Here is a 13,283-nt window from a genome sequence, read left to right on the forward strand (position 1 = left end):
TTACTCAGTGGTGGGCCCTGAGAAAGCACCACCAGAGGGAGAAGATCCACCAACAGTGAATCCCCTAGGCATTCCTCCTGCACTCTGCTACAGCTTGGTAATAATGGGATTGCAGACTTTCTCCAGCCCTTTCTGCTGATGTTCAAATTCTTCCTTCTCAACGGCCTGATTCTTATCTATCCAATTAATAATTTCATTACGCGTGACAAGAATCTTCTGTTTGTCTTCATCATGAATCTTGCCTTGAAGTTTCTCATCTTCAACAGTTGCTTCCATGTTGAATTCATAGGATTCAAGGGAATTCTTGGATGACACCTGTCTCTGCTTCTCATCTTCAGCTTTGTACTGCTCAGCCTTCTGGACCATACGCTTAATGTCTTTCTTGTTAAAATGGCCCTTGTCATTAGTGACAGTACTCTTGTTCTCTTTTCCTGTACTCTTGTGCACAGCAGAGACATTGAAGATGCCACTGGCACCAATATCAAATGTGACTTCAATGTGAGGAACATCTTGGAGTGCAAAAGGTATGCCTATGAGTTGAAACTTGCCAAGCAGGTTGGTATCCTTGGTCATGACATGCTCACCTTCATAAACCTGAATAAGCACATCAAGATGCTTGTCAGGGTAGGTAGTAAAGGTCTGTCTGCTTGGAAGGAATGGTAGTATTATGCTTAATAAGAACAGTCATGACTACACCAGCAGTTTCAATACCATGGAAAGGAAGAATGCCATACAAGAGCAACAAATCTTGAGCATTTTCAGATTTGTTGCCAGACAGAATGGCTGCTTGAACAGCTGCACCATAAGCAACAGCTTCTTTAGGGCTGATGCTCTTATTCAGTTATTTTCCATTGAAAAAGTCTTAGAGAAGCTTCTGAATCTTGGGGATACAAGCAGAACCACCATCCAGGAAAATATCATGAATCTGTGACTTGTCTAGTTTGGCATCTTGAAGGGCTTTCTCTGTGGGGTCCAGGTGTCACAAAAAAGGTCAGCATTCAGTTCTTCAAATCAGGCATGTGTAAGAGGTATAGAAATTGATTCCTTCATAGAGAAAATGGATCTCAATACTAGCCTGGTTGCTCAAGAGAGAGTGTACTTAGCATGTTCACAAGCAGTATGGAGATGTTAGACAGCTCTCTTATTCTCACTGATATCCTTTGTATGCTTGTGCTTGAACTCGGCAATAAAACGGTGGACCACTTGGTTGTCAAAGTCTTTTCCACATAAGTTGGTGTCTCCTGCTGTAGATTTCACCTCAAAGATTCCATCCTCAACAGTGAGGACTGACACATTAAAAGTGCCACTTCGGCCGGGCGCGGTGGCTCAAGCCTGTAATCCCAGCACTTTGGGAGGCCGAGACGGGCGGATCACGAGGTCGGGAGATCGAGACCATCCTGGCTAACCCGGTGAAACCCCGTCTCTACTAAAAAATACAAAAAACTAGCCGGGCGAGGTGGCGGGCGCTGTAGTCCCAGCTACTCGGTAGGCTGAGGCAGGAGAATGGCGGGGACCCGGGAGGCGGAGCTTGCAGTGAGCTGAGATCTGGCCACTGCACTCCAGCCTGGGCGACAGAGTGAGACTCCGTCTCAATAAAAAAAAAAAAAAAAAGTGCCACTTCCAGGCCAAGTGCAGTGGCTCACGCCTATAATCCTAGTACTTTGGGAGGCTGAGGCGGGCAGATCACTTGAGGTCAAGAGTTCAAGACCAGCCTGGCCAACATGGCAAAACCCTGTCTCTATTAAAAATACAAAAATTAGCTGAGGATGGTGGCGCATGCCTGTAATCCCAGCTACTTGGGAGGCTGAGGCACAAGAATGGCTTGAACCCTGGAGGCAGAGGTTGCAGTGAGCCAAGATTGCACCACTGCACTTCAGCCTGGGCAACAGAGTGAGATTCTGTCTCACAAAAAAAAAAAAAAAAAAAAGCCAGGAATGGTGGCTCACGCCTGTAATCCCAGCACTTTGGGAGACTGAGGGGGGCAGATCACCTGAAGTCAGGAATTCGAGACCAGCCTGGCCAACACGGTGAAACCACATCTCTACTAAAAACACACAAAAAATTAGCCAGGTGTGGTGGTGGGCGCCTGTAATCCCAACTACTCAGGAGGCTAAGGCAGAAGAATCACTTGAACCCAGGAGGCAGAGATTACAGTGAGCCAAGATCGTACCACTCCAGCCTGGGTAACAGAGTGAGAATCCATCTCAAAAAAATAAACAAATAAAAATTCAAAAGTACCACTTCCAAGGTCAAAGATCGGAATGTTTCTTTGAGCTCCAACCTTTTGTCTAAGGCATAAGCAATAGAAGCAACAGTTTGCTCACTGATAATTCTCAGTACATTGAGATAAGTAACAGTTCCAGCATCTTTGGTAGCCTGATGCTGAGAATCATTAAACTAAGCTGATATTGTGACCACAGCGTTGGTAACACTCTTCCCAAGGTAGGCTTCTGCCATTTCCTTTATCTTTGTCAGAACAACAGAGCAGCTGTCCCCAACCTTTTTGGCACCAGGGACCAGCTTCATGGAAGACAATTTTTCCACAGACCAAGTTGCAGGGGGTAGGATGGGAGGACAATAGTTTTAGGATGATTCAAGCACATTACATTTATTGTGCACTTTATATTATTACATTGTAATATATAATGAAATAATTACATAACTCATCATAATGTACCATCAGTAGGAGCCCTGAACTTGTTTTCTCACAACTAGACTGTCCCATCTGGAGGTGATGGAAGACAGTGACAGATCATCAGGCATTAGATTCTCATAAGAAGTGCTAGATCCCTTGCATGTGCAATTCACAATAGGGTTGACACTCATGAGAATCTAATGCTGCCACTGACCTGACAGGAGCTCAGGTGATAATGTGAATGATGGGGGAGCTGCTGTAAATACAGATGAAGATTCACTGACTTGCTGCCACTCACCTCCTGCTGCGCAGCCAGTTCCTAACAGGCCACAGCCCAGCACCAGTCCGTGGCCTGGGGATTGAGAACCCATGCCCTAGAGGACACCTTTCTGGATAGAAGTTTTTTTATCTCTCCCTTGTATTCTACTTGGACCTTGGGCCTGCCAGTATTATTCACTACCATGAAGGGCCAATGCTTCATATCAGACTGCACAACAGCATAATCAAGTCTGTGTCCAATCAGCAATTAGATTTGGCATCAAAAAGTACGTTCATGGGGTTCATTGCAACTTGATTCTTTGTGGCATCACTGAGCAATTGATCGGTATCAGTAAAGGTGACATAGCTTGGAGTGATTGGCAATCACTCAATTGGCAATAGAGATCATTGGCAATTACCTCTATTTTTCCATGCTGGAAAACAACCACACAAGAGTAGATGGTGCCAAGATGAATACCTACTGCAGGTCCCTTAAACATGGTTGTTTGCATGTAGGCTGGATTGGATTGTGAAGACACAGGAACCCCAAAAGTGGCCACTGCATTCAATAAATCGCCATAAATTTTTCAAATGACTTTGCAGTATGTAAATCAAGGTAAGGCCTCATTCAATTCATTTAGTCATTCTACACATAGGTATTGAGTCCCTCCCTATTTTGTGTCAGTGTTGGGAATACAGTTAGCCCTCTGTATTCCATAGAAAGTATTTGAGTTAAAAAATGAAAAAAACACAAAATAATACAAATTAAAAAACAATACAACTATTTACATATCATTTACATTGTATTACTTATTGTAAGTAATCTGAAGATGATTTAAAGCATATAGAATAGCCTACATGCAAATACTACACCATTTTACATGAGACTAGAGCATCTGCAAATTTTGGTACACTCATGGTGGGGGAATAGGGGAGTGTCCAAGAACCAGTCACCAGCAGATGGACTGACTGTATAACCCAACCCCTACTTCATGGAGCTTATAGTCTAGTAAGGATTGATAACCATCAAGTGGAACGATGCAAAATATCGTATCAAATGGTGCTAAGCGTTATGAAGACTGCATAATATCATATCAAATAGTGCTGTTATGAAGACAACAGACCACTTCGACATGTAAGAAAGCACTTTAGAATTAGTGGACTTAGAAGTCCCTTAGGTAGATGACATTCGAACTGCAGCCTGAATGATGCCCTCCAAAGACACAAACTTTTTAAACATGACTAGCTTAAGTTTTCACAGCCTTTTATTCACTGACTTGCTGCCATGCCAATGTTTGAGTTACTGTTGGTTTGTCTCCAGGAAAAATTTTGAATTGTCTCCAGATAGTTCCAATTAAAAGTAAATGTAAACTTTCATTATCATCTATGCAAAGATTCATTCTTTAGCTACACAAGGGAGGCAGATTTCCTGGAAGAGAAGGAAAAGGGTATGGGGACCTGTGAATGGTTGAGAGGCGCCTGCCACTGGGAATTTGTTATTGAGTATTTAGAGATTTGAGGGCAGTATAAGCACCAAAGACAGTGTTTAAGTCTTTATGATTATTTCTCCATTTTGTACCTTCCGTAACAAATTCTATCAACTGGTAGGACTCCACATTTGACACTAAAATATATACAATTATCAGTCCTCCTCAGTTATCTGGGGCTATGAAAAAGAAAACACAAGCATATTGCAAGTGGCAATACAACAGAGCTTTACTGTAGCATTTTAATTTCTCTAAAATTACTACTGGATCTTTAGAAATGCCAGCCACCAGGGCAGCACTCTTCCAGGCAAACATTATGACTAAACTGTAAAATATTGTGAAATGTATTCATGAAGGAGGTGAAGACAAAATCAGTAAACAGGAATGAGTGAGGAAGCAACATACTGGAACGATGAAACAGGGAGTTTTTTGCAATTTGTAAATTTCAGCATCGGATGTTTCGTTGTGAGGTCTTCTTAGTCTAATGTTCACAATTCTAAATGTAATTAAGTTCACCAATACTTTGGGGGTTCCTACTATAGCAGTCAAAGGTCTTTTGTGAAGAACTGAAATGATGAATAACTGATGGTCACAGCCCTTAAAAACCTTATAATTCAATGAAAGGCTAAGGAGTAAAGTCCAGGTGCTCATTAACTATTAAAATAAGGCAGATTTTAAGACAGCCATTATAGAGAGTAAGGCAAAGTATTGTGAAATTACAGAAAAAATAATAATTAAATCTAGTAGAAGTATCTGCAGATGCTGTCCAGAGGAACTGGTGTCCTGGCTGAGATGGAGTCAGCAGTTATGGGCAGTAATAGTGTTCCAGGTGGAGGAAAAAAAAAGTGATCAGACACCGAGATGGCAACACACAGGCAATATTCAGGGAACACAGATACGTGTGGTCAGGGGACAAATAAAGAGTTTGGGGAGAGGGATTCTATAGAAATAGAATGAAAGAAACGTGGGTTGGGACTAGAGTTAAAGAACTTTAGACTGGCAAGTAATGAGACAGCATTGAACATTTTTTTAGTAGAGTGGCTAGCGTAAAGAATGGACAGAAAGAGCAGCAGTATGCATTAATTTCAGTTTATATAAACACTACCATGGACCAGGTGTTGGGATTAGACCTCAAATTTGGGGATTAGATAATTTCTTGATAGAATGGACAACGGTTTGTGAGAAGAGTTGAAGATGATTCTGCAGTTCCAAGTCTGGGTGACTGGGAGGATGTTAATGCCATTCTCTAAGCAGAAGCAGGTTTGGAGTGGAATAGGTTTGGTTTTGGGCATGCTGTTGACATGGCAAAACTGATGTCACATATCCTATTTCCTGATTCCTCGTGGGATTGTTCCAGAGCTATCACCATGATTAATAGTTAATATTGGAACAACTCCTTGAGAATAAAATGCCACAGGTATCATTTACGTATGACACATTACGTTCTTCTGGCAACTGGGTAGTTGATCTGAAAGACTGGCTGTTCAAAGTTCAAATCATCTTCGTTACACAATGCCGCCCACTGCACGCCCACAGGATACCTTAACCCGGTATGCTTCAAAGACAGTATTCTCGCCATCACAACAGAGCTATACATTGTAAACTGCAAACTGAAAAGTTGCCTTTATTCTGAAGGAAAATCAATTTAATACTCTTCTACCAAATTACCAAAACAATGTCTCTGGTGGAGGCTGGGGAGGGGTTGGTGGCAAAAGCCTTTCCAGAGACTGACTATGGTGTGGGATTCACATCTTCAGTAGGTCCCCCGAGGAGGGTAACGAACGTCTTGGGTAGTCTTTCACCAGAATTGTGTTCAACAACTCACGTTCTGGAGCCAACCCGCAGATCAGAATCCAGCTTAGACACCACACAGCAGTGATCCCGGACAAGTTACTCAATCTCTTGTGTCTCAAATTATTTACCCGTAAAACATCTACAACTAGAACTGAAAACTTGGCTGCCAGGCATTGGGCTGGACACAGATTTACAGCGGTGAGGACCACCAAGGGGAACTAAAATTCGAATGTAGGGAACAATTAACAAGTTAGTTTCAGAATTAAAGACTCCTAGCGTAAGAATTCAAGATTCAATCCTTTACAGGATAATTGCTGTAAAGCACTTAGTACAGTAAAGAGCGAAGGGAAATTCTGAATAAAAGGTAGATGCTATTTTAGGATTTGGCCCTCCCCGCCCCCTACCAAAACCACGTAAACTCTTAATACTAGCGACTTTTGTCAGCGCCTAAAGGCGGCTTTTGGGATAGGAAGGGTCCTCTCTTCCTACTTGGGGTAAATGCGTTTTACCAACCTTTACCGACCCACCCAACCCCAGGGACATTTTTCAGGGGGAGGTTCTCTAGTGCTAGACAAGTTCCCTCTAATAAAGCCCCTTCGACGAGGTGCCAGGATTGGGGTGAGGGAACCTTGCCGCTCCCACAAGGGCTGGGCACAAAAAACAACAAAAAAAGATATTTTGGTCTTCCCCCAAAGCATAGTAAAAGAATTCCCCCGAACCCGGCCGCCGAGAGCCCAGAGACCCCCACCCCAAATAACAATGGCGCTGGAGAGGGTGTGGCCGCGCGTACCTGGGGTGGGGGAAGGGGAGAAACGCGCCCAGCTCCTGTCAGAGCCACTCGCAGGATCACGTGACATCTTGCCTCGCCCAGCCCCGCGAACAGACCTGCGCGGGGAGGGATTCGGGAAGGGGCGGGGAAGCGGATGGAGCGGTGGGACTGGCGATGACGGGAAGTGACGAAGGGGCGTAGTTTGCTGCGTGCAGCGACGTGGCGGCGGGGCGGACACCGGACAGCGGAAGTGGCTCCGGCGGTGGGACTTGAGTGTTTGTGTTTTGGTTCGTAAAGGAGCCGGCGGCTGGCCTTAGGGGAGGAGGCAGAGGGAGGAGGAGGAGGAAGAATTCGTCGGAACTCCAGCGCCGGCGGCGGCGGCGGAGGAGGGGAAAGGAAAGAGGAAGGCGGAGCGGCGAGAGGCGGAGACGGAGCCCGACAGGGGCGGCACCACGGCAAGAGCCCTGCACAGTCCAGTGTGAGGGGAGCGACGCGAAGAGCAGGCGACGCAGCCGCCGCCGCCGCCGCCACCACTGCCATAGACACACTCTCATCCTACGGGCCACGCCTGGGCCTTGGTGCCAGGAAGCTTCGGCCCCGCAGCCCGGCTTGCTGCGGTCTCAGGTAACCGAACCGCCTCTCCCCCTGCGCAGGGGGGCCTGGACCCCAGGTTGTCCGCGATCCCCAGCCTGTCCGCGGCCCTGCGGGTACTAAGACCCCCGCCCCTTCTCCCTCATGCGCAGCGGTGACCTGGACCAGAGAACTATCGAACCCGGCATCTTGTTCTGCCAGCCCTGGTGACTCATCCTCAAGGGGCTCTGGAGACCGGGATTTGGGGACTGACTGAGGGAGCGACGGGTGTCACCCTTTCCCTTCTCAAGATGGCGCCGTGGAAAGTGTACTGGAGGCCGCGGTTCCGCCTGGTCCCTGTGCTGGCAGTCCTGGGGGTCTCGGTCAAAGCCAGCCAGGTTCGGGGGAGGAGGTTGGAAAGGCCAAGGGACCTGGCGAGTGCTGCTTATCCAGGCGATCTGGAGTTGGCTATAAGTTACTCAGGTGCTCTCCAAGCAGGATCCCGGGCCTACTGCAGGTGTGAATGTGGGGAGCTCCGCCTACCTGCAACTTCCAAAGACGAGTAGTGTCGGTGGGTGGGAGACTCGTCAAAACGGGCCGTCTAGAGACTCTTGTCTTACGTATGGAAGGTAGTGAACTACAGCGTTAAGTAAATTCGAGATAACAGGACCGCTGGACTCTTTCACTGGGTAGAGACCATGAAACTTGTTCTGGTGTTATCTTCCCTGGAAGCTGTTTACCTCTGAGACTTTCAAACTTTTAAGTTCTGAACGTCATAGTTCACATACTTGGTTTTTGTCTTGCTTAAGTGGAATCAAAGCGTTCAATCAGTTGCCTTTCACATAATAAGAAAAAAACACTTGCACACCTCTGGGAATACTCAAGACTGCTCATAAACTTTATTCCTAAAGTAAAATGGAAATGATAACTCAGCATTTGTGTAAGCAAAGTACATGGAACAGTGCCTGGCACAAAATAAGTGCCCAGTCAATTTTTTTATCAAAGAACCCTTAGAAGGATTTTTACTATAGAATGAATAAGTTATTTTCAAAAGACTACAAATCTATATTATGCAAAATTCTTGTTTTGCAAAACAGAAGTTTCAGTAAACAGTGAATACAAATGAATACACGTAATTTTTAACCTTAGTGTTATGCTAAGTGTGTATTTACTATTAACTCTAGTTATTTCCTGTTTGAGGTCCTCAAGGGGAGTAGCCACAGTTAAGTAGCTTTAAACCTTAAAAGCCAAAGTGAAATCAGAATCTTGCTTGATTTTTTTTTTTAATGGGAGTCTGATGTTTTGCCTGAAATTTTGGAAGTACCGTAGAAATTTGGAGCATATTGTGCTTGATAAGTAATTTCTTGTTTTCGTAGATAAAAAGACAAATGGAAAATGTTTTAATTGATACTGCTTGTGTAATATCTGAAGATGTATTGGTACATTTTCAGTACATACGTTCTCTAGATATTTTCTTATCAAAGGACCACATTATTGGCAATTTCAATGCCTACTATGTTTATTAGAGATTGTTTACATGTATTGTTTCATTTAATTCTCACAGCAGCTATGCAAGTTAGATATTATGGGAATAGAGACTTGGAAATTAAAGAATTTGCCCAGGCGTAAATTGGTATAGCCAGGATTAGACCCCCAAGTCTGGTATGTTTGTGGGGAGGGGGCATTTTTGTTTAGACCTCGTTATTTGGAAGCAACTCAGATATTACCTCAATTAATCTGTAAATATTTCAGAATGTAATGGTAAAGATAAGGACTCTAAAAATAAAAAGCTGGTGTTTAGTTAAGGCAGGAAGGTAGTTTTATTGCCTTAAGAACTAAGATCTCGTGGACATGTTAGGGAATTCAGTATCAAGAGCATATTATAAACTGATTTTATGGGAAAGGCATATTTCTTTCTTTTGTTTTTAATATAGAGACAGGGTCTCCCTGTTGCCCAGGCAGTCCTTCTGCCTCAACCGCAAAGTGTTGGAATTTACCAGTATAAGCCACTGTGTCCAGTGTGAAAGACATATTTCTTATATGAGGTAGCTAAGTGAAATATAGCAGGGTTTTTAGAGAGGGAATCATCAGGTTTAATATATTAGAATATATTCGGATTTTGATTAAAGATAGAAGGACACTGTTAAGATTGGTTTGTGAGTGGATTGAAAAAGGTTCTTCAAATATTCACTAATTCCTTAGAGATTAAAAATTAGCATAGAAGTCACCATTCAGGCTAGATTTTTTAGTGTGTTGTTTAAATAAAAAATAATGGCCTGCAGGCTAGATGTGGTGGCTGACACCTGTAATCCCAGCATTTTGCGAGGCTGAGGCAGGAGGATTGCTTCAGCCTAGGAGTTCAAGATCATGCTGGGCAACATAGCAGGACAGTGTCTCTACCAAAAAAGTGGCCTGGCATGGTTCTGAGCGCCTGTAGTCCCAGCTACTCAGGAGGTTGTGGCAGGATTGCTTGAGCCCAGGAGGTCTAGGTTGCAGTGAGCTATGACCACGCCACTGCACTCCAGCCTGGGTGAGAGAGCAAAACCCTTTCTCAAAAAAATTAATTAAAAAAAAAGTCATGCATATTTTTCGTCTAAAAACTACAAAAAAGTTAAAATTAGTGTAAGTAAATAAGTCAGTAATAATCCCACCACATAGAGAACAACTGTTAGCGTTTCTGTGTATGGTATACTTGAGCAGATGAAGAAACAATTTTAAGTCTGTCTGCCATTAGGCACACAAACCTGGGATACTGAAAATATTTGTTGTCCAGAATTACCGTTAATTAAATGAAAAATGCGTTGTTTAACAGAAGACTTCAAATAGTACTAAACTCTAGGATCGCTTCTAAAAGCTTCCCATTTATTAATAACATAATTTTTCTCAAAACAATGTTAACCCAAGTAGCCTGGCTACAGAACTTGAACTCGAGTCATCTCTCAGTTTGTCTGGGTTTGAAACTCAGCTGTGTGTCACTTCTGTGACAGTAACTATGTGACCTCAATTAAGCTTCTTAACATCTCTGTGCTTGTTTCCTCATTTATAAGGATTGTAATAATATTTCATTTTATAGGATTGTTGAGAAGTTAAGTACTTAAAGTACTACCTGGCACAAAGTTGAAGCTTTAAAAAAAAAAAAAGAAAAAATGATTTTGGGCTCAAATCCTGTACCTTTAAATTTCCTTTAAAAGATAGTGACATTGAAGGTCTAGTAGAGCTTAAGATAATCGTGCTATAGGCAAAATTTAAAGTGATTAATAGTAAATTTGCTTTACTGATTTGTATATTTAATTCATAATTGTTTCTTTACAGGTTTCTTTACCTCCAGAAAGAAGAATATTGACCCCTTGAATTCTGGAAGTTCATTGAAGAATCTGAAATTAAGGACTTATTTCAAATTTGGACATGGCTAATCGAGGCGCAACAAGACCCAACGGGCCAAATACTGGAAATAAAATATGCCAGTTCAAACTAGTACTTCTGGGAGAGTCTGCTGTTGGCAAATCAAGCCTAGTGCTTCGTTTTGTGAAAGGCCAATTTCATGAATTTCAAGAGAGTACCATTGGGGGTGAGATTTTCTTTTTTCCCTGCTTCATTTAATCGAATCATATGTTGACAAAGTATTTTGATGTTCCAATTGTGTGATTATGAATAGTTAAGTCATAGAGTGAAGAAAAGAGCTGTTCAGCTTACCTTAAGCTTTAAAACTTGCCTTTATTTTTGTTAAAATGATGTGTTTTTACATTTGATTGTTTGGTTAATCCCTTGTGGTTATATTGTTGCTAAAATACAGATAAAAACATGAGTAGAATCAGTGTCTCCAGTAATAAGATTTGACCTGATACCTATTTCTGGCTAACAAGTAGAAGCTTCTTCAAATTAATACAGTACGTGTTTGTGCTCAATTATATTGGTTTAAAATGAATAGTAAAAAAAGTAACCTCAAATTCTGATCTATATAACTGAACTATTTGTAAATCATTATACTTATTTGTAAAATTAATTAAATGTAATTAACTACTGCTAGATGTACTTTTTTTGTTGTTATTTAAGAGATGGGATCTTGCTGTCGCCTAGGCTGGAGTGCAGTGTCTGGATCATAACTCACTGCAGACTGCAGCCTGGAACTCTCGGCTCAAATGATCATCCCGCCTTAGCCTCCCACTAAGTAGTTGGGCCTAAGGGTGCTTGCCACCATGCCAGGCAAGTTTTTTTTTTTTAAGAGTCAGAGTCTCGTTGTGTTTCCAGGTTGGTCTTGAACTCCTGGCCTCAAGTAAGCCTCCATTCTCAACATCCCAGGTAGCTGTGATTACAGGTGCTCCCTGCTAAGATGTACATGTAAGAATGCTCCTAAACTAAGGGAAGAGAAAAAGTGATTAATGGAAAGGGACATGACAGGAAAATGGAACCTGAAGAAAAAGATGAAACAAGAAGGGAAAGAGTAGGCACTGACAAGGTGGTCATGGTGCGACAGAGATGAGGGGAAGGTAAGATGCAGGGTGAAAAGGAGACAGCAAACAGTACAGTATTGTCAAGAGAGGACATAAAGTGGGAAAATTGAATTTTAGCTGGGCATGGTGCTGCATTCCTGTAGTCCCAGGTATTTGGAGGCTGAGGCAGGATTATTTTAGCCTAGGAGTTCAAGTCTAGCCTGGGCAACACGATGAGAACCCATCTCTTTAAAAAAAAAAAAAAAAAATTAACTTTAATCAAAGAAACCTATAATTATATAGCTGTGGGACAAGAGAGCCTCCTTTGGGCCGCTGTTTAATCTGTGAAATGATGCATTTCAATTAGATGAAATGTGGGAAGAACGACACAGTTTGAGATTCACGATATTTTGCAAGTGATACGTAATTAAGCAATGCTCTTTTCTGAGGTATTCGTATGTATATTTTAACCCCATCCTGTAAAATTAAAGTCAAACTGTGAAAATAAGACAGGTAGAGACCAACTGGCATGTGGCAACTTCTTGGAATCTTTCAGAAGCAAAACTTTATACTGTGCATTTAGTGAGTGCTCTTCAGCAAATATGCTTGAGAATGTAGTTCATAATCTTAGACTCATTCTAGTAAGATAAGTTACAGAACTCTACTACCTCCTGGCCTTTGTATATCTTGTTACAATGTTATATTAGAATGTTTTATGTTTTTTCTAATGGCTGAGCATCAGAAAGTATCATGGAGCTTTTGAGTCAGAAGTCTTGACATTTTAAAAAATGTTAATACACAATATATTGGACATCCTTTGTGATTTTTTTTTTTTCCTTGAAGGTACATCCACATGTGATTTTGTTGTTGTTGTTAATACACTATATCCATTTTAATAATGAAATACTGCTTCTCTAGGTTTCACTTCCTCCAGAAGCAATTTGATCAAAGCTAACTGTTCCGTCTAGTAGGAAAAGGTCAAAGACTGCTAGATCGTGTACACCCACTTACTTTACTGTTAATGGCAGCATTTCCCAAAGTATATATGCATTCTGGGTTAAATACCTGGGCCAAATACGTTTGGGAGTTACTATATGCTACTCTTTTCTCCTCTCTTTATTATTTTATTAAAATAATAAAAAATCAGAAGTACTGTAGTATAGAACTTAATTCCTGGGGAGCTTTGCAAGAGCTTAAGGTTAGAATTTTTATCTTGTTTTGGGTAATCCACTTCTAAGTTTGTGTTTTCCTAATGATAGCTCAAGAAGGGTGTTTAAAAGAAAAATGTAACCCATATCCTGTGTATCATAAACATATCTCTGATATGTGTGTGTCTCTAT

General features: G+C 42.1%; 1 protein-coding gene and 1 pseudogene across 2 annotated transcripts in view; one reads left to right on the forward strand and one right to left on the reverse strand.

Annotated features, from left to right (window-relative positions):
- On the reverse strand, window positions 1–3,393 carry LOC105505810 (annotated as a pseudogene).
- Window positions 3,394–7,124: 3,731 nt separating this feature from the next.
- The window catches only part of RAB5A (RAB5A, member RAS oncogene family), a 36,896-nt gene continuing 30,737 nt past the window's right edge, over window positions 7,125–13,283 (forward strand). For both annotated transcript variants that reach the window (XM_011933732.1, XM_011933733.1), the window contains exons 1-2: window positions 7,125–7,567; window positions 10,826–11,081. In XM_011933732.1, the coding sequence (XP_011789122.1) occupies window positions 10,919–11,081 (163 nt within the window). In that variant the 5' untranslated portion in view covers window positions 7,125–7,567; window positions 10,826–10,918. The remainder of the gene's footprint in view (window positions 7,568–10,825; window positions 11,082–13,283) is intronic.

This window comes from Colobus angolensis, unplaced genomic scaffold (genome assembly GCF_000951035.1).
Source record: "Colobus angolensis palliatus isolate OR3802 unplaced genomic scaffold, Cang.pa_1.0 Scaffold129, whole genome shotgun sequence".
NCBI lineage: Eukaryota > Metazoa > Chordata > Mammalia > Primates > Cercopithecidae > Colobus > Colobus angolensis.